The sequence below is a fragment of the Ambystoma mexicanum genome, chromosome 14 (assembly GCF_040938575.1).
Source record: "Ambystoma mexicanum isolate Mex_15411 chromosome 14, UKY_AmexF1_1, whole genome shotgun sequence".
Taxonomy (NCBI): Eukaryota; Metazoa; Chordata; class Amphibia; order Caudata; family Ambystomatidae; genus Ambystoma; species Ambystoma mexicanum.
The window spans coordinates 38424345-38449362 of NC_090940.1; the positions used below are offsets into that span (position 1 = coordinate 38424345).

Below are 25018 nucleotides of genomic sequence, written 5' to 3' on the forward strand. Positions count from 1 at the left end.
CCTCCGGTTGAGGGGCATAATGCGATTTTTACCATCTGTTTGGGGCCTGGAAATTGGACAAGTGTCTGGAAGTTTATAAGCTGAAGGTTGCATCTCTACTTCTGTATGGTAGCAGAGTTTGGGGCCACCAAGACTGTAAAGATTTCGAGGCTGTCCAGAATTGCTTCCTGAGACAGCTGCTTGGGTACCGCCTGGTTATCCTAGTGGCGCCTTGAGGGTAGAGTTGGAACTGCAGGTTGTTAACCTTTTAGTACAATCTAGACTCGTACTGGATGATCAAACTAGGTTTTGTTGCTAATGCTAGCGTGATTGTTTGGATTTCTAGAGATGGAGGTCTCGGCGAGCGTAGGGTAATATGAGTGGTTCAAAGTAGGGCGAAGTCTGTGGCAGGCTTTCCGGTCAGGATCAGGGGAAGACAGTGCGCTGGGCACATTAAAGAAAGGCAAGGCTCGTATTCTTTCTTGGGCAAAGGCCCTCGATTCCGAGGTAGTGAATTGTAAATCCCTTGTGTCGCTGGCCTAATACTCCAATATGAAATTTTTTACGCAGGGTCCAGGCCCAATTACTAAAATAAACTCTCCAGCAGGCAGAAGGCTCCTGATTTTAGCACATTTAAACCTATTATCTGTCTAAAACGATGAGCTGGTTGAAGGGATCTGGCAAATGGGGTTGCAAGACAGGGTTAGATGAGGATTTGGTTCACTTCCTCTGCCCAAAATTTCAGGACTTCAGAAAGGAATGGTTAAAACCACATTTTAAGAGTAAGCAGATTAGAGTTATTTAGGAAGCAATGTCTATGTCCTTAATTCGGAGGATAATTTTTTCCTGTATGACTTGGCTGATGAAAAAAGAAAGGCTTTAGACAGAGAAAGCATGTTTTGCACAATTTAAGTGCTATTTTTAACTGCTCTGAAATGTATTAGAATGCTTTGTTTTAAAAATGAATGTTTGTAGTTCTAAGATCTTAAATTGGGTTTGATATTGTATTTATTATGTTTTAATTGTGTATTGATAATTGAGGACTCTGAAATAAAATGTTGATAGAGTTGCATGCTGTAGCTGTTGAGTGAGGTCATCCTGAATGTGTGCATATGTGGATGTCAGTCTGGTTTCATTGACAAGTTATTTCAATTTGCAGTCAGTGAGGTTGTTGAGCCTCAGCTTCTGGAGTCTTGTAGGGGATGCTGTGTGGTTTCATTCAAAGGTGATGTAAATGAGAGTACTCTGGTGTACATGTTCCCATTGGTGCTGTGCAGTGTTAGCGATATCGGGTTATGCAGTGGGTGGTGTGACAGAGCAGCCGCCACAAATAACTACATGGACTCCTGGAGTAATATTCAAGGGTATTTATTCAAGATTCTTGATGGTCTTAATGGCTGATTTGCAAGGTTCTTTGGGGCCTAATGGGGCTGGGGAAATTTGACGTTATGGCTGGCCATTTCCTCTCTCGACTTCCCTATACTTGGTTCCGGTGTCCAGACATTTGGTCGACCTAAAACTGGTCGAATGACATTTGGTCGACGCAATTTGGTCGAAAACAAGATGGTCAAATTTTTTTTTTTAATTATATATTTATTTTTCGGGTTTTCGTTTTTTACAAAAATGGGTTTTTAGAAAAAAAGGGGGTTGGGGGGGGACCCCCCCCAAAAAAAAAAAAGGTGAAAATAAAAAAAAAAAAATTCGACCATTTGGTTTTCGACCAAATTGGTTCGACCATTTGTCTGGTCGACCAATTTTTTTCGACCAAATGTCTGGTAACCCTTGGTTCCTACCTCCCTAGCCCAGACTTCCCTAGAGGGTTGTTAGTAATTCTACAATCTTTAACCCATAGCTGTCTCTCTTCTCTGAAGACTGTAGGTTTTTGCCCTAAGACGATGGGTACCCGACTCCCTAATTATCTTCTAACTTTCCTTCTCCTGTCATCGGTTAGTACTTGGGGGAATAGGGAACGGTGCCTTCTTTCTCCCTGTGTTAGGCTCACACCTTTCATACCCTCTCGCACCTGACCCTTCGCTATACTGTTCCTTTAAGCTGTTCTCCGCCCGCCACCTCACTGTCCCTCCAATTTCTCATTGCGCCTTTCCATATCCACCCTTGGATCTTACTTCCTTTCCCACTCCTATTCTTACTCCCACTTGTACCTCCAACCGCCCCTCTACCTCTGTGTTTCCTTTCCCTCCTTCTTCTCACTCTACTTCCCCACCTCTTGCTATTCCTCTCGTTTTAATTTCTCTCTCACTTAAGGCCATTAGCTACTCCTACTCTCCCACTCACTGTCTCTCTTCCCGCTCTACCTCTACTACTGTTCTTATTCCGCTACTACCACTACCTCTCTACTACCTTTACTGCTTCAAGACACCTAGGGATATGGTGCCCTGCACACCCTTCTCACTATTACAGAACCCTTGGATATGGTGCCATGCTCCCCCTTCTCACTATTACAGAACCCATGGATATGGTGCCCTGCTCACCACTCTACTACCGACTACCACTCTACCACTTGTATTCTTTACTTGTTACTCCCTACTGCCGTTACTCCCAACTACTACTTCCACCCTTGCTACTACTCCACTCCACTATTCCTACTCTTACTCTACCTCTACTACTCACACACTTTCCTCTGAAACACAAATATTCCTCAGACCCCGTCCTTAATAATGGCATTCGCGCTCCAAATGCTTGTCCTCCAATGGTCTCTCGACATCCACCACCACCTCCTGTCCTCACGCAACTAACCCACACTTGCGCACACACACCTCCATAAATACCCCCCCTTGCCGGTGTTATGAAGGACACGGCACCCTTTCATGCCGGACTGATCTGCTGCATACTGCAGGCGGTGTTGTGCTGTTCACGGCACCCTGAAGAAGAGATGCCCCTTGCATCCTGCTGCTCCGCGTCTCCTGGGGCGGCTGCTTCATCGGCGGTCCATATGCTGCCATCACACAGGTAAGGAGGGGTTTGGGAGGGGGCCTGCCTACACCTCCCACCCCCTTTGACAGGGCCACAATGCTGGCCCTGTCAAGGTGGACAAAAATGTATGTCTGAGGTGTGTGGTGTAGGGTACCGAGTCCTTTCTAAGTTCCAAAAGGACCAAACCAGAATTGCTCTTGCTTTTGTCTTCCCCTTGTTTCAGACGCCAAAGCAAGGGACTCTTTGGCAGCTGAAAGTGAGAGGGGAACGGCGGAAACTGGACTGGCAAAAAGAGCGAGAAAAAACTAAGATCATCATTGATCGGCTGGTGTGGGCAGAGGTCGGGTGGCTTTGTTTCACTTGTACTTGCCACACAACTGGCCCTTATGTAATATCTAGTACTGAGTCACAGACCAGAACTTTGAGTGGCTTGGACGCGGGAATGTCTTTGTGATAATGGCCTCTGCCTTCTTCAGACGAGCGAGGAGAACCGAGCCAATGCAGATCTTTTAGGTAACCAATACGTTAAAGGAATTCACAGCTTCAGGAAAAGCACAGGAAAGTTTGTGAACACCCCGGCCCCCCCTTCCCGGGAGCCCACTGTGAGAGCGACGCAGACTCCGAAAGTAAGATTTCAAAACCTTTATTAGTTTCAGGGTTGGTTTCCCTGAAATGATGCTTCTAAGGGCCGTTGATGTCTGAAAGTCCAAATCAAAAGTCGTGTCTGTGTCTAAACCTATGCTTGCCCTCACTATATACAAAAAATGTGTTGGGGGATGGGGGGGTCTTTTGACAAAAATGAAAAGTAGTGGTTCAACAGAAAAATAGGAAAACCAGAGTTTGTTTTAAGCTTACCAAAATGAGTTCAACCAAATAGGGCTGCTTGCAAGACCTTCGCCACAGGGTCCTTGCAGTGAATTCCAATACCTTCAGTGTCTTTGAGTTCCTTGGGGGTTCCCTTATCCAAGCTTCAATCTATTCAACACTATACAGCAAACCAAGAAGTCTACAATTTAGCAGGGCCTCTTAGGGTTCCCTTCCCCATGCCCATGCCCTTCTAGAGTTCAAACAAGTCGGCTTTATCAGGATGTACTTTGATTTCTTAAGTACTCCTCTCAGGGTTCCCTTGCCTTAGCAGAGGCCTCTTCTGCCCTTCAACACAAAACAAAAGATATCACAGTTCCTTTTAGGTTCCTCAGGCTGCCCTTACCCAATCGTAGGCCCCTCTATAAATTCAGCTGGTCAGGAAAGGCCTTTTTCTTATTTACAGCCTTTCTTATATATAGCCTTCCCATTGGGTAGAATCGGAGGCTTTCGAAAACTCCAGGCTCTTTGCTTTTCTTTAGCGCAACCACTCTGATCCTTTGCCCCCTCTTTATTTCTTACTTGAACACTTCTTGATACCTTATCTTCAGGTTATCGTGCACACTTGCACTGTCCTTTTCCACTCTGTACTTCTGTGCCTCTTACACCTTCCTGCTTTATTGTGCTTCTTGCACCCTTTTGTTTCACTCCCTTTTGTCTTTGGTCGTGAACACTTGCATTTCTTTTCCTATGGCGTGCGTCCTTTCAGCTTTAAACTGTCACTTTCCTTCTCTGTGTTCTCTTACCATTTCCTTACTTTCCTTTCGGGCTGCTTGCCCTCCCTTGATTTTCTTGTGCTCCCTCGCACATTCCTCTTACTTTGCTTCTGTCTGCTTTTAACTTTACATCTGGGCCGCTTTCCCTTTCTTTCAAATCTATTTACATTCTGTCCTTTTATTTCTGTGCTGCTCGCACACAGTTTCTCCTCTGTTACTTTTTACTTTACTTGCTTTCTCCCTTTCTGCTTTCTGCTTTTCTGCTTCTTGCTTTTCCTCCCTTTCCCGCTCCAGCCACCCGCATGCTCCAGAGTTTCTCTATCTCATGCGAAACTCACCGGCTAGCGTAGCGCTTGCGAACGGTCTCTCTGGGATGCTTTGGGTCACATTTTGTGTTCTATCTTTACTGATCAGAAATCAGGGCACAGAAGAACAAAAATCTGTTTTGAATGGATACATGACTTCTGCTCTGTACCTTTTCTTCTGCATTCCCATCAGTCGTCACTTCTTTGTCCTCACAGCATACTGGTTGACTTGTGTAATTAACACGAGAATTGTCCATATCCTAGTCATCTACTGGTCGTTCGCGGTGGATGGTTCAAAATACCCTATGTTTAGTTCTAGTCGGGACCCCCAATCCTTTCCATATTGCATCGCTCCTCACACAACCCCTCCAACCAGATCTGTTCCCTGTTTAACAGGTTGGACACATTATTTTTCTGTGGGTTCTCCACGCCCCAACCTCTTATGGTGCCCCTCCATCTCTCTCCCGCCTACTCTGCCTACTGGCCCCTATCTTACCCTCCCCTGCTCTAGTTGCCCCCTCGCTCTATGCATTTTGGGACCTGCCTCCTCTGCAGTAGCCAACCACACACATAACCCGTCCCTTTCCTGCTTCCGTTCCCCTACACCTTGGGGCCAGCCAGGCTATTTTAGAGGCTTCCTCTGCCACCTTCTCCTCATCTACTTCCTGATGCCATCACTACGGGTGCTATCCATGCATGCACTCATGCACGCTCCAGCATCCTGCAGCACACACTCTGTTGGATGCAACAGGTGGCCTTTCATTTGGAATTTGACAACGCCTGGGAAACACCCTGCTGCTCTGGGCAAGTCACTTTCCTGTTGACTTTCTGAGGAAAAGAGTGATTTTCTTTTCTTTCTGTGTACCGCGGAGTAAAGCTACAAGGGGTGACTGCAAATCTGTTGTGTTGATGTTATTGTTAACCAGTGTAACTGGTCTATGACAAAGCCAATGAGGAGGGGGCACTGCTGACCCAAATTCTTTCTCTTAAACTGACAAAATGTATTCCTCGTTAGTCTTGGTCTTAATGAATATTGATTACTGAAGAGTTTCCATTTCTTCTTACTGTTAGGCATTCAATTATTTTACTGGAAATCTTCCATAGAACTGTATGCCTTTTAAAAATAATTGTTCCTGTTTTTAATGTGTTTTTTTTGGTCTGTTTTATTATGTTCACAGGCCCCACCGCTTCCAATGCCACTTTTGCAACGAAAAGCGGAGATTGGTTGAGTAGCTGGGTAGTGTTCATCTCCAGCTATGATGGAGCTGGCTCACAGTTTGGTCCTCAGTGAGGAGCAGTACGAGAAGCTGGGTGAGCTGCAGAAGGCGGAGTTCTTTCTGGAATGGCTGAGGTTCCTGGAGAAAGTTCTCACTGCCACAAACCGGGCAAGTGTCTTACTTTGTAGCAGTATAGGACAGTCTGTGTCAGTTTCACACTGTTGGATATTGTCTACAACTTTCATTGACCTGTGATAGTTAATTGAGTGTAATGAAAGCCTACTGCAATATAAAATGGCCAATATTATGGCACAATGCTTGTAAAATTTTCCTTTCGGACAGGTGGGGTGGTAGGAGTATACAAACAAGTCCTTTACATATTAACATTTCTAAAGCATACCTGCCATGGACAGTAGTAATGTTGTGGTTGGGTAAGTTGTATGTTTTAGTTCATTGGCTCATGACTCCAAGCTGCAGAGCAATGATAAACAAATGGCACCCAAGCTCCGCACAGATAAGTGGGCCTGTAGAGATTTTATTCAAATTAAATAATGTAAAAAAAGTCCTTGATGTCTGTGATTAGCTGTTGCCAAGTCTCTTTATCTTTGGTTTTTCCAACCTTGGGCAAGAAGAGTTTATTTTCTGGGTATTGAGGGTTCGCTAATGTGAGACAGACACCTGCTTGTGGTTTTCTAAGTGTAAGACATTTTTATTGATAACAAAAATTGGAAAGAAAACCTAACTAAACCTACTCTACTAGGGAGTTCCCCACCTAGTCTAGGTTCTAAAGGAAATTCTCTTACCATACACAAAACTGCCCCTCACACCGAACAACAAAACATTCAAAATAAATCAAAAACAACATAAATAAATTTTCACCAAATAACCCGTGACTTGGAGCAACCTTCACCTGTCCTAGGTAGAACCCTTTTCCGGGAATGTCCCAAGTCAATCTCTCCAAGTGTTCACAAAGAAAAGTAGTCTTGAACCAGTTCTTAGGAGTTAAAAACGTTCACCCAAACACACATCCACTTGTAAATTCTTGTCATGATCTCTGCTTCCAAAAGGTCAGGGTTTTCCCAACTCCCTTGGAAGCAGATCCATAACCCAGGTTCCGAGTGCCAACCAGTCCCAATTGGGACCTTTTGGACCCAGTCCTGGCGCCAGTGGCACCAGGCTCATAAATATGCCCAGTCCCAGCGCTGGAAGCGCCGGGCTCATAATGCTTGGGTGGACTTACCTTCAGCAGACCATGCTGCTTACTTGCCTGCCAGTTGAGCCTCTGATCCTCTTCTGTTTGGAACTACTTTTCCTGTTGGGTGGGGCTGGAGCCACTCCCTAGATTCAGAACACTGGAACTCTTCTGGAAGGCAGGAATCTTTTCTTACCAGGAACTCTTTTCTTACTTAGGCGTGGCTGTGGAAGGAGACACCTAAGCACTACAGGAGGCTATTTAAACCACACCCGGTGGATGAATCTTGCTTTGCGTTATTCTGCAACCTCTGCAGCAGAACGCTCATCGTGTCTTCTGCATCCGGTCCTGGGCCTAAGGAAAAAGGCTTACCATCCTGAATCCAGTCTTCAGCAACACCTATAAAGACAAGAAAGAACAGGTTAGCATTCCGGCATCTGAAAGGCAAAGGCTTACCATCCTGAATCCAGTCTTCAGCAACACCTATAAAGACAAGAAAGAACAGGTTAGCATTCCGGCATCTGAAAGGCAAAGGCTTACCTACTCTTCGTACGCTCCGGAGGCCTTCGGCGCTGCATCCCGCATCTGAAAGACAAAACAAGGTGCGTTTAAAGACATTGGGGAACTTTAATACTCACGTGCCATTACTCCTTTCCACATCTAATCCAGTGGGTATTCCGGCACCCTGCAGCCGCTCCGAACTCGTACCTGCAAAATAAAAAGACAGTTAGAGCGCATAGTGAAGCAGGCAACAAGCGCTTACTTACGTGCTTCCAGGCGCTTCTATTCATCACACGGGCTCCATCTTTAACTCACTTCAGCCCGTCATCCGCCATCGCCGGAACCCTGCAAAACAAGAGACATCATTACCAAAGACTTTAAAGACATTTGAATGACTCGAAACTTACCGTTCGTGCAGTAAACGACGGACAGCAGTCCTCTGAAGTCAAGAGGCCTGCGCTACCTATCCAGTGAAGAAACTGGTTACAGCACCCTGCCACGAGGCAGATGGAGAGCTCGGCATTCACTTACCTAAGGTGAGAGCGTTAACCTTTGGGGGTCTACAGGAGAGGAGAAGAGGAAAGAGATAGGGACACCCCAATAACCCCAGTTCATTAACCCCATATTTTCTATCTGCAGACATCTTACTCTACACGTCAGGCATATAGTGCACAGAGGTCCAGCCCAAAGAGCCAACCGGGTGCTACACATCACCTTTGAAGATAAGGTAGTCGCCCAGTCAAGAACGGCGCCTCTGCGAGAATCAGGTGAGCGTTAAAATTCTTTATCTGTCTGTTGAAAGGTTCCCCTTCCAATTCAGCAAAGAAAACTGCATCAATGGTAATCCTGGATATCCTCCTTCCAGGATGGACTTGACACAGTTCAAAGACAAAAGTACCACTTCTACTTCAACAACTGTCCATATGCTTGTAACCTCTGCAAAGTCTTTAGTATAACTTGTGAGGGTGGTTCTTCTTAAGGGGTTGCTTTCCTCTCTGCAACCCCTTCTACTAGTGTCACTGTCGAGGCAGGCTCTTTTGCTCCACAGTGTGCTACTGCTTCAACCATCTTCAATACAACAATCTCTGACATTATTCTAGACAGCCACTGTTCTGTTAACTCTGCTTCAACTTGGTACTTTATGATTGTTGGGTAACTTAAAGACAAGACTCTTCGACCTTTACAGGTAAGCAAGGCACTCTTCCTTCCTATTTTCCAAGAAAAGGGCAGCCTCTTTGCGTCGTCTTACCAGTATAATTTGCCTTTGCGTCCAGACTGCTTCTCTCTCTCCGTTTTAACAGTCTCAGCATTACAGCTTTATTCACACCTTCTTGGTTCCAGCAGCTGTCCCAAGCTGTATTGGCACTCTTCCAGCTTTGAATGACCTTGTCACCCTTGTATCAGAGGATACTGGACCTTTAACAACTTCAAAATATAGGTGGTTAGATCTTAATAAGACTGGTTTCACTGTAGACAGAATTTCCCTACTGGCGTGGGTACTACTTGCTCTTCTCTTTACTTCAGCAAATTCTACAATTACAGAATACTTGTTCTGGGTGTTACAAGTTTCAGGTTTCATAAGAGAAACAGATTTAGGTACACACGACCACTCTTTGGTGGTGATTTTTAGGTACTTGCGTTCCCTTTCATTCATACCAGAGGGATACTTTGACTCTAGTCGGGAACAACAATTATCCATACGCGACCTTGCTTTGATGTAGTAGTTCTTGTAACAATTTGTGAAAGTCAGTTTTAGCCTTCCAAGTGATTTAGAACGGTGTTCTCCCTCTTAATTGCAGAAACGCGACCACTCTGGTTATGTCCAACAATGAAAGAAAAAAGCTTTTCGTTTACACAAGCACTCTGACTTTCATTAAATGTGCGTGTGATATATTTCCTTTGTTAAGACTTTTCACGTCAGCGAACAACTTCTACTCGCTCCCTCTTCTACGCAAGTTATATTTGAGCTGGTTACAGTTACCGGCAAGGGTTTTTCAGTGAATCGGAGAACTGCGGTTGTGGGCTGCTTCCACCTGCTACGACTACTTCAGGCACTCTTGGGATCCACACCCCTTTACAGCATGGGTGTCTCCGGTCCGGCCTTGATCATGGGGAGTCTCCTTCACTCCTCTGTCCCTCGGCTTGCTTCTGCACACTGACCTAGTGTTGCAGCACAATCTTGGCTCTGCATTTACAGCCACTAGGCGCATCTTGGAAGACCTCAAATCTTAGCACGTTTCTCAGTGCAGCCATCGCAAGGCAAGGTTTGTGAACACAGGACCAACTCTGAACCTGTAGGTGAAATCTGCTCTTCTCTCATCCCGGTGTCCCCTAAGTGATCACACTCCCTCATGAACTGCCAGCCTCGTGCTCTTCTCCTACTGCTACTACTGCCAGCCTTCCAGCTACCGCTCCAGCTCCTTCTTTCAGCTCCTTTCTGCTGCACCCTTTCATGCCTCTCAAGTGGGGCAATCGACTTCAGGTGCACGCCCTTAATGTTAAATGTCTCACCCTGTCAAAGGCTATTAGGCCTACTTGCCTGTCTTTTACTTCTACATACCTCCTTCGCCCTCTTCTTCGTCTCTGTCCCTGTGGGATTCTGGGACATGTAGTTCATTTTAAGGAAATTTCATTTTTCTTCACTCCTTTTACACTTTTAAGGGTGGTGTTTACTCCCTTAACATTTTTAAAAGAGGGATCATGGAGTTTAAGCTTATTAGAGACAGATGGTGTAAAAATGGCTACTTTTCCGTCATTCCCTTTTGATATACCTTTGGCATTGACAAAATGTGTTATCTTTAGGGCTACAAAAGACCTGTTCTTTTGATATGTTGCAGGGTTACAACCTTGGAGTTGACCATTTCTGTCTAACTATGAGGTAGAGATATATTAAAGTGACAATAAGTTGGAAGCTTCTCTGATCTAGTGGTAAGAGTATTCCTCTCCGAGGAGAAATATCGCACCTCATCCCACGGAAGCTCCTCACTGGCATGGGCCTTGTCTCCACCCAGAGGATCCTCCCGCAGTATACACCCCCCCGGGATTGGGATCAGGAAGCATCTGTCCTCTTCTGGCCACATGGGAGGAGAATTTAGGCAGTGGTTTGGAGAGGGATCTGCAGGATTCCCCACATCATCTGACATTCAGGCTGGGTAAACATGCCCTGAGCAGGATTATGGCAGCACATCCTTTTTCTTTGTGAAGTAGAGTCCCTGAGACAAGAATAATACTACTTGCTTCTGTATAGACCTGCTTCTCGGTCATTGGCATGCCCCTCTTACTTGGTAATGTAATGATAGTCTTTGGCTTTAGACTGAAGCCAATTTGTCGGGGCTGGAGTGGTACACTGGTGTCTCCAGTAAGTAACTTCACCTGTATGTTGCAAAGCAGTCCTTCACTGTAGGGTGTGTATTTTGGTGTTTTGTCTTTAAATGAAATTTAGTTCTACACAGGGGATAGCACTAAAATAAAAAAAGCTTGTAATGCCTCTTTCATAACTAGGTTCATGTAAGTGGTCCGCGCCTCTTCAATATTGTAACTTAATTTCAAGATTGTTGTCTGCCCAGAGTGAAGGTACCCCACAAGTGAGGGTGATCTATTCATAGTTGTAATTCTGCGCACCTAGCTTCAAAACACCACGTATACTGTTGGAACCAATTGAAGTGTGTATCTGTTTATCATCTTAGTATGCTGTTATGGAGATTTTCCTCCAGCCCTATGTTGGGAACGGGAATCCTGTTCCAAACCGTAGGCAAAGCATAGCCTACTCTGTTTACTACCTTGGTTCAGCAATTGGGAACATGGCTGAATGCCAAGGTTAGGCTCCTAGGGAAAATGGGCTTTGTACTTCATGCATGCACACAGGAAATCACACAGAGTTCTAAAGAGAAGACCCAGAAAGATTATTTAGAAAGTAAATTGCATGCTTTTTATGGATTGCCTTGTTAGTAGCAAACTTCACAGGGTTGAGATGTGGGTAATGCGCACCCCAGGTTCAACACATGCAGTGTAAATGGTTTGCTTTTGGAGAAGTATTTGAACATTCCAACACCAGTCGATAAACCTCATGAAGTATTGCTTACTTTTATGCGGTGTGAGAAAACCTAGGGGTGTTCTCCCTTCCAGACACAGAGAATCCTCTGTTCAGGTGGCCAACCCTGGGGGTGGACCAGCAGGGGAGCATCACCTGGGTAGGTGAGTCCGGGGTTGTCTTAGTGGGAATACCCCAGGTGAGTCGCTGTATTCTGATGGGACAATAGAGGAGGAAGAGAACGTTCCGGATGCCTTCAAGGGATATATTGTTTCCCACAACTCTTATCCAGGTCTCATGGCCTTTGATTGCCATCCTATCAGTTATGAACCAAGAGGGAGAAAAAAAGGAGTTATTCGCCCGAGAGGGGGGAAGGAAGAAAATGTTCTTGTGTTGAGATCCATTCATCCTCCACCTGTCCAAGTAAGAGAATTCCATCAAGACCCCTGTTTTTATAATCAACCCACAGACATAAGAAGGGGGCAACCATTCCCTTAAAGGAATGGTTCGGTCAAAAAATGTTATTGGCCCTATGGGTCGGCCATGTGTTTTTAAGCCTAAATAGCTCGATTTTAGAAAAATTTCCTATGGACCTTACCCGAGTTTTCGTCCATTAAACGCACGCGAAAACAGGCAGTAGGGCGCCGCCATTTTGTGATAATCCTAGCACTTGCCCCATCGCCCTGGCTGACCTGCTTTTGCGGCACTAAATCATATCCCCCGCCCCTGAGCCTGAAACTGTACTTTCAAATCAAACAGCAACACGGTACATTTGGTAAAGTACATTTATTTAACATTAAATGTTTATAGAATATTCAGCAATTGGCATATTAAATCGGAACGTCATTTTTTTTTCTTTTCTCTCTATTCGCAAATCCTGTTCCGTTTTATCGTGAGTCACGCGCTGTTACTTTATGGTACACAGGGTGTTGGTTTTCGTTAAAAGAAGCACTTTGGTCGCACGGTGAACCGCAAGGCTGTTCCATCAACTAGGCACTAGGCCAGCATAAAGGTTGATATGTTGCTTCTAGCCGCTAGTACCGCGTAAGGGCATATGGGCCCTTGGCGATCGTCCCATAAGATCCTCAAGTGGTGCAGTTGTTTACGATAAGCTGCAGCTGCCGGTTGAAGAAAGCATCTTCCGGGGTCTGAAACTGGTGGCAGTAGCAGTAGGGTAGGATATTGTCATCATGCCTACCCCCGGGCATCCGGATCGAGTCCATCAGCCCTGGGAGCAGGCATCCAGATACTCATTAAAACCCCAACAGCCCCGGCTGGGGACTGTTTGGATTCAGTCCTGGCGCCTTAGGCGCCAGGCTCATAGACTTTACTTACCTTATGCAGACCATGCTGCAAATGAGTCCAAGCCAACGTGAGGCCTGGATGGGACTATTTTATTACAGGGACTATTTTTTACTCCGGTGTGGTTCTGGGGAACTTCTTACCTGGGGCTACTTTGCAGGCTATTTAAACCACGCCCGAACAGCAGCTCATGCTTCGTGTTATTCTGCATCCAGCAACGTAACGCTCACCGTGTCTGCAAGTCAGCATCCAGTCTTCTGCCACGCCCGCCTCGAATCCGGAGCTCCTAGACAAAAGGAAAAGAAAGGAGGAGGTTAGACCACGGACATTATTTGATTCCTTACCTGATTCCGGACCCACCACATCTCCGAACCTGGAAAGGACATTATTTCAGCATGTGTCGCTTCGCCAGCAGCAGCGCTGCGTTATACTCACCAGTCCACCGCATCTTTCAACTCGGCGCTGCCTCCATCATTTTCTTCGTCGAAACCCAGCACCTGGGGGGAAAACAAAAGGAATAACAAGGTGAGCCGACAATCTCTTTGCCACCATAGGCTTACCTGCTTTACCACCGGAGGTATTATCCTTTAATTCGCTGCATCTTTCTATGCCGCACCTATAAAGGGAGAGAAAACAGCAAGTTAAACTCATGCAACTGTTACCGGACAGTGTTTGGTAATACAGACTCCTACCTGAACGCCATCAGCTGCCTCCAGGCAATATTCTTTTGGACCCAGCTGCAACCTAACGAGGGAATGGAACAAGAGTGAACATCGGACATATTGAACTCTTTAAACTTTATAGACACTGGAGTCAATATTCCTCCGGAACTCCTCCAGTACCTTCAAACCAATGAAGTAACTGGTATCTACGCGCCCCTGCATGCCATGCAGGATGGAGAGCTCATCATTTAAAAACATAAGGTGAGGTTACCAAGAGGGGATATCGGAGGTGATTAGTGGGGAGAACGAAAACATTTGGGGGGGGGGGCATCACTAAAGTCCACGGGTGGCTAAATCCCTTTCTCCACTTGCAGGAGAATACTTATACGAGTCCAGCAGACAAGATTAGGCAGTCCAGTCCAGATTGTCATCTCTTCACTACGCATCACGTTGGTGGAGACCGCAGCTGTCCGGGTCCAATCGCCCCTGTGGGAACCAGGTGAGCGTAACAGATATACCGTTTTTGAAAACATAAAAATTATAATCCGTCTCCTCAGCCGATCTTTATTAATATTATTCATTTTATTTATTACGGCCGATCTGAAACTATTTGCTTTCAAGGATAGTGCAATGGAGTATGTTCGGCTCTAAAATCAATGCGAAAACTAACAAAATAAATCGAGGTTAACACACAATGAGAAACGACTGTGTACATGCGTATAGAATGTGGACCTCCATGCCCATGTGCCCGGTACAAAGTCGATCCCACAAACGTTTTACTTCATTCATTCATCCATTCATTAATTCTTCATTCCGGTATAAAAGCGTCTAAAGAGTTACTTACTTTATATTTGCAATTTCCATTGTGTCTCTGCGTAATGCAGTCCGTAAATCCCACTGTGCTCTTGACAACGATTTTTTCGTATACTGAACTAACATGAAACTCGGTCTAGTTTCAGAATTTTCTGCCTTATCGTCTTTTACGTTATTGCACCCCTCCTTCAAATGAAGTCCTTTCAGCATGGTCCCTGTCTCTCAAGGTCAAAAAACAGTAGAACCTTATACAGCCAGTGTGAGTTGTGGGCCTCTTCAGGCCGCCAGCTGAAAATCAAAGCCGCTGACCTTCACTCTAAAGGAGCATACATTCTTACTTTGCAACATCCCGTAGTAAAGCCATCTGTGAGAACTTGAATTTTTGAATCCATCTATGTACTAGGCCTCAATGTGCAAATGTGAACTGGCTTCTCTCCCATCTGCAACGGCTCGCTTGGCGCGTTTTGAGGCCCCCAATTTTGTCATCGTTGTCCGCAAGCTTTGCAGCCCTAGAGAACCATAACTATGGAGACATTGACTTTTTGAGGGAAGGTCAGGGAAAGTATAACGTACCCGAGGAGTTGAGTTGAAAGTGAGATTTATTCTTTGTTTTATTATTTGCAATACGCAAGCCTTGCGAAACTTAGTTACAGCAACACAAATATATACACACACACATTGACAAGGTCAGCGATATGAGGTGAATAGAGAGAGAAGTCAAAGATGACACCCAGGTTGTTCGCCACCCAGGATGGTGAAGGGAGGGGTTAGGGTTAGCATACTCTGGATGTACACTGTACAATAACATTTATTTACAAAAGGCAATCATATTACAATTATTTAAACCGGGATTTGTACTTCACAACCATCTCTTCTTTGGGTGGACATGGCACAATGGCAATGTTCCGTGGCAATGCATCAGTTCTCTGCACAGAAACGTTCAAAATTCCATATCTATGCTTCTCGAGTACAGCAACAATAAGGCTTTTTACAAAGTCGAACTCCATTTCCTCATAGACTGGTTTGATGAACCATTGCTTACTACTTTTAGAAAACACCTTAGTGTAGCGAGGCATCCTTACATTACCCGTAGTCCTAGATTGTTCACGGCTGAGATTCTTGTTATGGGCCAAGACCGCAGGTAGAGTCCTATGTTTCATGCCCTGTATGCTGAAATGCAAGCGCTTTGGCCTGTACTTTAGGCACATATTGTGGAACACCTCCAAACCTCCTGTGTGACAGAATTCTGTCAGTCCCCTCAAATCTCTTGATAGTTTTATCGAAAACAATCTTCTCAATGGCTTTGTGTGTCGGTGAAGATGGAATCAACCATTTCTTCTTTCTTGTCCTCTAAAACTTGTAGGACTCTACTTTCCAGCTCATCCAGTGGATATCCGCAATGTCTGACCCATTCTCTCATTCGATCAACAGTTTTCGGGAATACATGCATTGTAGTGCCTTCAGATTTATCATGGGTCTTTGAAGGGCAACCGCTAATCGAACAGGCAGGCATTGTTGAAAATTCTGAAAAGTAAATATCAAGATTATTATAAAACATTGATGAATAAAAATGTCATAAAAAAGTAAATGAACCATACCATGTTCAACGCAAGGTTTGTTTTGGTCACCGGAACTATACCAGTTCATCATGTGCGGCTTAGTATTTGCATAAGTTACGACATTTTTTAAATGATGTGACTAAACTCTAAACATGTGACTCGTCCCTTGGATGTTCTGTCTTGCACAAAAAGGAAACATGCTTACATTATAGAGTGGACCCCCGAAGGATGCAATTCAATGACAATTGACACAGATGAAAATAAATAGATCTATTAATAGCATAGCAATTGAAACTTAAGTCAATAGCAATGAGACCAATGACCATAGCACTATTGGGTACTGTAATCGCAAATAGAAAGAAATGTAAAAATGACCGAAATATGACTAGGATACATGGCCTTACATTGACCAACAAACAGTTGGATTCAGCAGGCTGAGCAGTATATTGCAGGAGAACAGGTAGATGGCCACAGGTAGCACACTGACGAGTTTGCTCGAAGTGGTCACAGATAGCACGACGACGAGCAGATTAGCATAGATCTCAGTGCTTCTCAGGTAGAAGGTTCAGGAGTTGACTTGCAAAGCACAAAGATGTTCTCATGAGACATATCAAGTGGTTTATAAAGTATTAGAAACAGGGGTGTGTTTGTGAATGAATGACGTCTGTATGTCGTGGTATTATGTGGTTTGCAGGGGGGCGGCCTGCCTGGAGACGCGGGGTCTGAGGAGGCCATGTGAGCGATGGCCTCTTTTGAAGTGTACATGCTGTTTGGCACCTTGGCCGTTTGCGCCCGTGACAGCCCCCATGCCAGCACTCATCCCCGGGTGCGAACCGCCTTTTGATAGAGGGGGGTGGGATGGATGGGCCTGGGGCGTGCAGATAAGGCACAGGAAGACTGCTGAATGGAGACACACTTATGTGGATTGCAGGGGGGCGGCCTGCCTCAGGGGAGGCCTGCCTGGAGACACAGGGTCTGAGGAGGCCCTGTGAGCGATGGCCCCTGGGCGTGGGATACCTTTTGAAGTGTACATGCTGTTTGGCACCTTGGCCGTTTGCGCCTGTGACAGCCCCCCATGCCAGCCCTCATCCCCGGGTGCGAACCGCCTTTGATAGAGGGGGGTGGGATGGATGGGCCGGTGGGAATGCAGGCAAGTGTATGGGAGCGAGGGGCCATCATGCCCGTCTCATCCTTTACTTCTCAGTAGAAACTCTGACCAATTGCCTCCAGTAGTTGGTTCGCCCCTTGCCCTTATGTGATGTTAACTTTGGTTGACATTCGCGCAGATGGGACCACTGAGCAGACACGGGGCATCCATTTTTGCACTCCCTTTCCACTCCATCTTGGTGACCAGGCCTCACTGCGCAGAGCACATGGCCCCCACCCTCGTCCCCACTCTGACTGGAAAACTCCAGAGGTATTTGCAACAGCTAATAAATGTAACACATCACTCTTCCTCTGAGATCACTGTCCTGCATGTGAACCAGCCTGAACTAAGCACATAGCTTCTTCATCTCCACAAACGTGTCCTTGCCCACGCACCCTTGCCAGTGGTAACTTACTGCCATTCTGACCCTGTGTCCCTGCAAGGTATTCTCTTCATGTGCCAGACCACTGACCACGCCATGATGCCCACCTAGCAGATCCCCAACTAACATTAGACCCCTACTGCAGTATATCGTTGCCTATCAATAACAAATGCCACATACCAGAGATTCTTGTGAGCACAGACCCACACTTCTAACAGTGTATTATAGTGGTCAAGACCCTTAACCTAAGGCCTGTATAATCCAATGTTGATTGATAGTATAGATATGTGTGACTTTTATAGAGACATAACCAACTGAAAGACTTTGAACAAGTGTTATTTAGTGCATGCATTATTGAGAATATATTATGTTAGCTTAGATAGTGACCACCCTGCTTCACAGCGCCTGACCTTCACCCATTCGGAGCACAGATGTCTGACGTCCATCCTTGAATGGAGACACACTTGATTCATTTAAAAAATCGAAACAACCGTTGTTAAAATATATGTGGTGTTTTATTTTGTATCTTATTTTGATGACACAAAAATAGAAGACTTTACACATTGTACAGGTCAGGTTGCAGCACAGAGAGAGAAAATCTCCTGTACTGACCGCTGTCACTTGGGAAAGTTTCTCTTATGGCACGAACGGCACAGGCGGGTATTACTCTTCGAACGCGGTGTCCAAGCCTCCCATGCAGCCACCATGTAAAGGAACGATAGGCCACCAGCCTGTACAACCTGTGAAAAGGAATGAAACAAACTGTTTTTAAATGACCAAGATAAGTTTAATAAATGTTTGTTATCAATGACAATTCTTGTAACTAATGGCATTCTGCTTGGACAAATGCTATCTAGACACTGCACTCTATTGAACGACTTTCATGCGTTAAAATGATATGTATATGTAATTTTGGATATAGTAGAAGACCATTAAATAAAAGTGGCATGACAAGCAGATTATACTTACTCGTTACTCGGATTACGAGGACGAACAGTTGCGCGAAGTTCGTGCATAAGCACCATCATTATCCTCAACACGGACCGTGTGAGGCAGGCTGCCCTGAAGTCTGGCAGCTCGGTGATGCATTGCGGTCGTGGCTCGCCTTCTGAAATGTAGGCCACGCATGCCGATTTTTCACAGCAGCAGCAGTTCTCGTCCTCGGTTGGCATTAGCTCTCACCGATTGTATGTGCACCAGGTGGAAACACCGTCCATGCGACTAGGTCGAGGCTCTTCAGCTGTTGAATCGTCCTTCCAACTGCCGTCCGAAGACCTATCGTTTTCAGTAGTTCCTCCTCGGTATACCTGGGCTCGTAGATGTAGGGCGTTATTGTAGCCATTGTGTGTTAAACAAACTAAAATAATTTATAGGGGTGGTACTGGTATCTGTTCATACGGGCTACAAGCAACGAAGGTAGCTGACCAGAGCACAGAAATGAGTCACAGAAGACTCCAAGTAATAGAGAGGGATGGAATCGAAAATCTGCTGCTGTGTTGTGAAACGCTCTGTTTATACTTATTGAGGAAAGAGGCGTCCTGCCATTTCCATGGCGACACATCATTAGCTGAAACACAGCGAATGTTGACACGAGACATGCCTTGGCGTTGTGAAATGGGCGGTACGCGTCTGCTGATGACGGGCTCGGGCGGGGGATATGATTTAGTGCTGCAAAAGCAGGTCAGCCAGGGGGATGGGGCAAGTGATAGGATTATCACAAAATGGCGGCGCCCTACTGCCTGTTTTCGCGTGCGTTTAATGGACGAAAACTCGGGTAAGGTCCATAGGACATTTTTCTAAAATCGAGAGATTTAGGCTTAAAAACACATGGCCGACCCGTAGGGCCAATAAAACTTTTTGACCAAACCATTCCTTTAAGTAAAGAAGATTTAGAAGATTTATCTATACTCAATGGTAGCTCCCTAAAAAGGTAACAGGAACTCAATCTAATCTCCAATGCCATCACACTTCACATCCCTCCCCCTCAGCCTTCATGGGGCATCTTCAGTGACACCGCACCTCCCCCTCCCCTTTTCCAAACAATACTCTGAGACAAGGAAGATGCAACTAAGATCAGTGATGTTCACCTATAGAAACAACATGGGGAAAGTAAGGGAAACCTACTTTAGAAAGAACTCCAGTTGTCCCACTAATAGCCAGACAGGGTCAGGCATTCAATAATGACCACCCTCAACTGACTCCACTTAACTGTTTGGTCAACTATAAAAGGTCTTGTTTTTTCACAAAGGAGAGGGCGAGCTGTGGATGTTGCCAGGACCAGACAGGCTGAAGAGCAGAGAGCAGCAGGACCCGAAGCCTGGAGGAGAACGGTGTGCCGAGATGCTGGCCCAGTGCTGAGAAGGGGCTGCAGCGTGGCTAGGGAGCTGTGCCTCCAAGGAGCCGGTGCAACCAACTCTTGCAGCCTGCTGTTGAGGGGTCGCAAAAGTGCTTGTTCCTTTGGGCCTTGTGCCTGTCCCAAGGGTGCCGGAGGGGCAGGTGGTGAGACCCTGACCTCAGCCCCGTGTAGCCAGAGGGGCCCGCCCGGCTCGTCAGCTCGACACTGCCCGTGAGTTTCATGTTGCTGAGAGAGAAACTCTGGAGCGTGCGATTGACTGGAGCAGAGCGAGAGAAAGGCACAGTTGATAAAGCGGCACATGGTGGTAAAGCGAGAGAAAGCTTGTAAAGTGGCACAAAGAAAAAGGTGAAAGAAGCGAGGGAAAGCTTGCGGAGCGGAATAGTGAAAGGAAATATGGAAAAAAACAGAGCGCAAGAATACAGATAAGTAATGCAAAAGAAGGAAAAGGCGCTAGCGGCGCAGACGAAGAGTAAAGCCATTAAGAGTGTGCAAATGTGCACAAGAAAGCAAGGAAAGTGCAAAACATTATGAAGATGCAAGTGTGCATGGGAGAGCAAGGAAGGTGCAAGTGTACACAAGAAGGAAGCCAAGGTGAACAAAAACGGCTGCAGGAAGGACCAAAAGGTTAAAAAGGAAGAGCACCCGTCTCCTGGTCGGACCACGACATGGTCCGAACCACCATTGCAAGGGGCTGGCTAAGCGACCGCAGGGCACGATGGAAATGCAACGACTCTCTGTTGAAGGATGAGGTCTGCGCGCAGGAGGTGCTAGACGCAATAACAGAATTTTTCGAGTTTAACGACAATGAGGAGGTAGGTCCGTACACCCTATGGGACACCTTCAAGGCGACCCTAAGGGGGCTCCTTATCAAAATGGGTGCCCAAAATAAGAATAAAGGAGGCCCAGGAAAAATCACTGAGAGAGAAAATAGCTCACCTCCAACCGGGGGGTCCCCCTGCAGATCCATTGGATCGAGATCAGCTCGCCACACTCGCCGACTATAGGCTCCAGTTGAAAGATCTCCTCCTGCACAAAACGGAACAGAGTCTCCAGCTGGTTAAGCAAAAGTACTACGAAAAGGGGGACAGGGCGGATAGGATCCTGGCCTGGAAACTGAGGGAGGTGCAGAGAAGCAGAATGGTGAAAGCAGTAAAGAACGAAGAGGGGTTAATAGGCCACGACACTCCGCACATAGGAGAGGCATTCCGCAGATACTACGAAAAACTATACTCATCAGAATATAACGGGGAGATAGAAGGGTTCCTGAACTCAATACAAATGCCGGCCCTAACTAGGGAAATGGCAGAGGGGTTGGATGGCCTGGTGACCGAGGATGAGGTGGAACACGCAATCAGCGGGATGAAGGTGGGCACTTCCCCCGGGCGAGGATGGCTTCACAGTCTACTTTTCTAAAAGGTTTTGCTCGACCTTAGCCCCGCACTTAGTGAAGGTCTTGACTCCCAAGTCTCGGAGTCTCTTCTTCACAGCCACAAACGTTTGGCGTTCACGCTGCACTGCCACCGAGTAGTCTGGATATATGTGGATTCTGGCCGCTCCAAGTATAAGTATATACTTGTTGGACAGCGCACCTAATGTCGTGGCCATCTCCGATGTCCTCACCCTGGGGACCCCCTCATTATGGGTAAGGGGGGGTTCCGCAAGGCACAGGCCTGGTCTGACTCGGGACTGGAATGGGCGGGGCATTTTTTTCGGGGAGGGGGAATTCCTACCATATGAGGATCTGAGGGATGCTATTGGGCAGGGGTCCCTCTCCATATTCGAATATCTCCGCCTGAAGGGCATTCTTTGTGACCAATCATGGGGTCAGAACCTGAAAAGACAGCTAACCCCCTTTGAGAAACTACTTGACACAGCAACCTCCAGGAAGGGAACAGTGTCAGGGATGTACAGGATCCTGAACACTGCTAATTTAGAGACGGGGTTTCTGCGTATTTTGGAATGACCTGGCAGGAGAGGTGATCTCGGAGGATGCCTGGTCACAGATATTCAAAATCGCATTCCATGGGAATTTATTCACAGCCGACGTGGAACACAACTTCAAGATCTTGCAGGGGTGGTACAGAGACCCCGTAAAGTTATCCAAAATGTTCACGGGAGTGTTCCCCATGTGTCCAAGGGGGTGCGGCCAGACAGGATCGAGGGGCCACATGTGGTGGCACTGTCCAAAAGTACAGGCGTATTGGGATAGGGTCAGGGGCTGGATTGCTGAAGTCACCAAGGAATTGCTCCCCCAGAACCCTCTGACGGTGTTGTTGGGTCTCCCCCCGGAGGCCACGGACATTTACAGGTACCCCAGAATGTGGGAAACAATGCTGAGGGCGGGAAGGGTGGCCCTGGCTCAGAAATGGAAGAGCCTGGAGACCCCCCTCAAAGGAAGACGGGCTAAAAAAATTGAAAAATATGTTCTTAATGGACAAGCTAACGGCAGTGATGAACAATGACTCTGGTGCATTCCAAGAGAACTGGTATGGGGTGCAGCAGACCTGGGGATGGGACGTCCACTGATGCCCGGGGTGGGGCCTGGTGAGACGGGACTGGGAGGAACCAAAGACGGAACGGGCGCCCACGGCCCGGGGTAGGCAGTCGAATCACAGCCATAGATGATTGTCGACGTTCATACTCTTTACCAAGCTCCGGAAACAAATGAACAGTTAAAACTCCCAAAATTACGGTTCATGTTTAAGGGGTTAGGGGGGTGGGCATGTTTTGGGGTGGGGGGAGGGGGGGCCGGGTTCATTGGGCCTGTCATATGTACTTCTTTTGAACATGCATGGAGCCCGTTTGTTATATTAAGAAAATGCTAATAAAACCAAAGTTTAAAAAATAAAAAAAATAAAAAAGGAAGAGCAAGAAATAAAGACAGGGGTTTGAGATCAGAGTAGTCACACCTAGGAGGAGCAAAGAACCTGGTGGTTGTGAAAGTCTGATTGTAAACTCCCAAGTGAAATGTGTGTGAAGGAACTGTATTAAAAAAAAAAAAAAAAAAAAAGGAAGGCACATCCTGACAAGCTGAACTTGTGTTTAAAACTAAAAGGGGCCTAAGCCCAGGGAAGGGCATCCTGAGAGGCCCATGCTGAACTTGTCTTTGAACCCCAGAGGGCCTAAGCTTGGGCAAGGGAACCCTGAGAGGCCTGACAAAGTTGATTATGTATTGGTTTTTGATGCTTAAGGAGTTAAAGCTTGGGCAAGGGAATCCCAAGGAACGTAAGACATTGAAAGTGTAAGACTGCTGCAAGATCTGTGGAGAAGGTCTTATGAACAGCCCTTTTTGATTGAACCCATTTTTGTGAAGCTGACCAACCAACATCTGGTGCGAAGTCCACATGAAACAATCTTTTTTTCCTATATTTCGTTGAAGCACTATATTCTTCTTTTAAAAGACTTCCTACTAAGACATTGTTAGAGTGAGAGCAAGCATAGGTTTAGACACAGACAGATTTTTACTTTTGACTTTCAGACTTTCGACTGCCCTTAAACCTCTGTTAAGGGAACCATCCCTGTAGTGTTGGGGCCAGTTAGGCATTATGCCAACCCAGGAACATTTGTAAATAAAGGTTTTGAAACTAACATCTTTGAGTCTGTCTCTCTTGATACCATGCCTGTTTTACAGTTGTATATACTGTAACAATCTGGTTAACGGTAACCTATTTGTCATGAATGTACATATGAATAAGGCATTCTACATTAATGGTTCGCTCCTCCAGGATCAGCATACAAGAGACCAGATGATCTCTCCTAGTTCACCATAGTGGAGCGTTATGAAACATTCTCAGCCAATAGTAGAGCGTTATGAAACATTCTCAGCCAACAGTCTATGGCAAGATGTTGCTTTACTCATGTATACATTGAGATAAAATACTCCTGGTTCCCACACAGAACAGCACTCTGCAAACCCGCCAGTTCTCGCAACACCAATGCAAGGTGGTTGGCAGGCTGAAGAGGGCTTTGGAGCCATTTGTCCCCCGAGTAGGTGATTGGGTGCATAGGGGTGTATGAGAAAGTGTCTCACCTGCTAGTCCCCACGGATCACTTTCTCAGGTGGACCGGGTGGAGCCAACTCCTTTAAATCCAGACCCTCGGGGTGGACCAGTGCGGGAGGATCACCTGGGTGAGGGGCTTTAGGGGAGTGGGACACCGGATTGGCGAGATGCGGTAGCCCTCTGTCTGCGACACCTTTACCCCATCCTACCAGTCAGGATATGTGGGAAGCTTGCCCCACCTTCCCTTCTCCAGCACTTTCACAAGGACAGTCCACTCTGGGAGAAAACTTGCACCCGAGCAGTGTACCCGACATGTCCTGCTACTATGGTCGGGTGAAGTCGGGCAATTACTGACAATCACTGACACCTGACTTCCATTACAGTTCCCCACACAGATAAAAGGGAGAACAAGAGAGCACACTCTGAGCGAGGCAAAGCACACAAAGGTACAGCAGTTTCGACTCGGCAGCTGATCGAGGGTAGAAAGACGGCAAACCAAAATTCTTTGTAAGAAAGTAATTACCCTTGACCTTTTCAGCAAGATGCTGTTCCTTTCAAGAAACCTTCGAGGCAGAAAGCGTAAGGCCAGGAAACCAGACTGAAAAATCCTGCATTGTGTCCGAGAGATAACAAGGGCCCTCCCGCGTAACTGACCAAGGCGGCAGGAGGCGCAGCAGACACTGTGGTATCAATCTTGGCTCCAAGAATAAAGAAGCAACAGAGAGGTCAACACTGCTGGGGAGTTGGGCGGACCAATGCAAGACCGGTCTGTGTTGAACTCAAGGTTGCAAACGGCAACATTGTATAAAGATCGGTGGAACGAACATTGTTAAATGCGTGTGTTGAAAGACACAAGTAAATCTAAACTGTTGATGAATGTTTGAACTTGAGAAGGAAAGATACAACACCAATACTCTGTAAGATGTCCAGCCAAGAGAAACGAAAGTAGAAGATTGATGTGAACTATAATTGTGTGAAGTAAATCGAAGTGGTCCTGCTATGGTTTAAGCAAAATCCATTGCACATTTGAAAGTCTTTGATTCTGATATCAAGAGTGT

At 46.2% G+C, this 25018-nt stretch overlaps 1 protein-coding gene across 6 annotated transcripts in view; it reads left to right on the forward strand.

Moving 5' to 3' along the window:
• Positions 1 to 25018, forward strand: part of HEATR5A (HEAT repeat containing 5A) — a 704366-nt gene that overhangs the window by 70399 nt on the left and 608949 nt on the right. For all 6 annotated transcript variants that reach the window (XM_069638471.1, XM_069638476.1, XM_069638475.1 and 3 more), the window contains exon 2: positions 5977 to 6183. In XM_069638471.1, the coding sequence (XP_069494572.1) occupies positions 6055 to 6183 (129 nt within the window). In that variant the 5' untranslated portion in view covers positions 5977 to 6054. The remainder of the gene's footprint in view (positions 1 to 5976; positions 6184 to 25018) is intronic.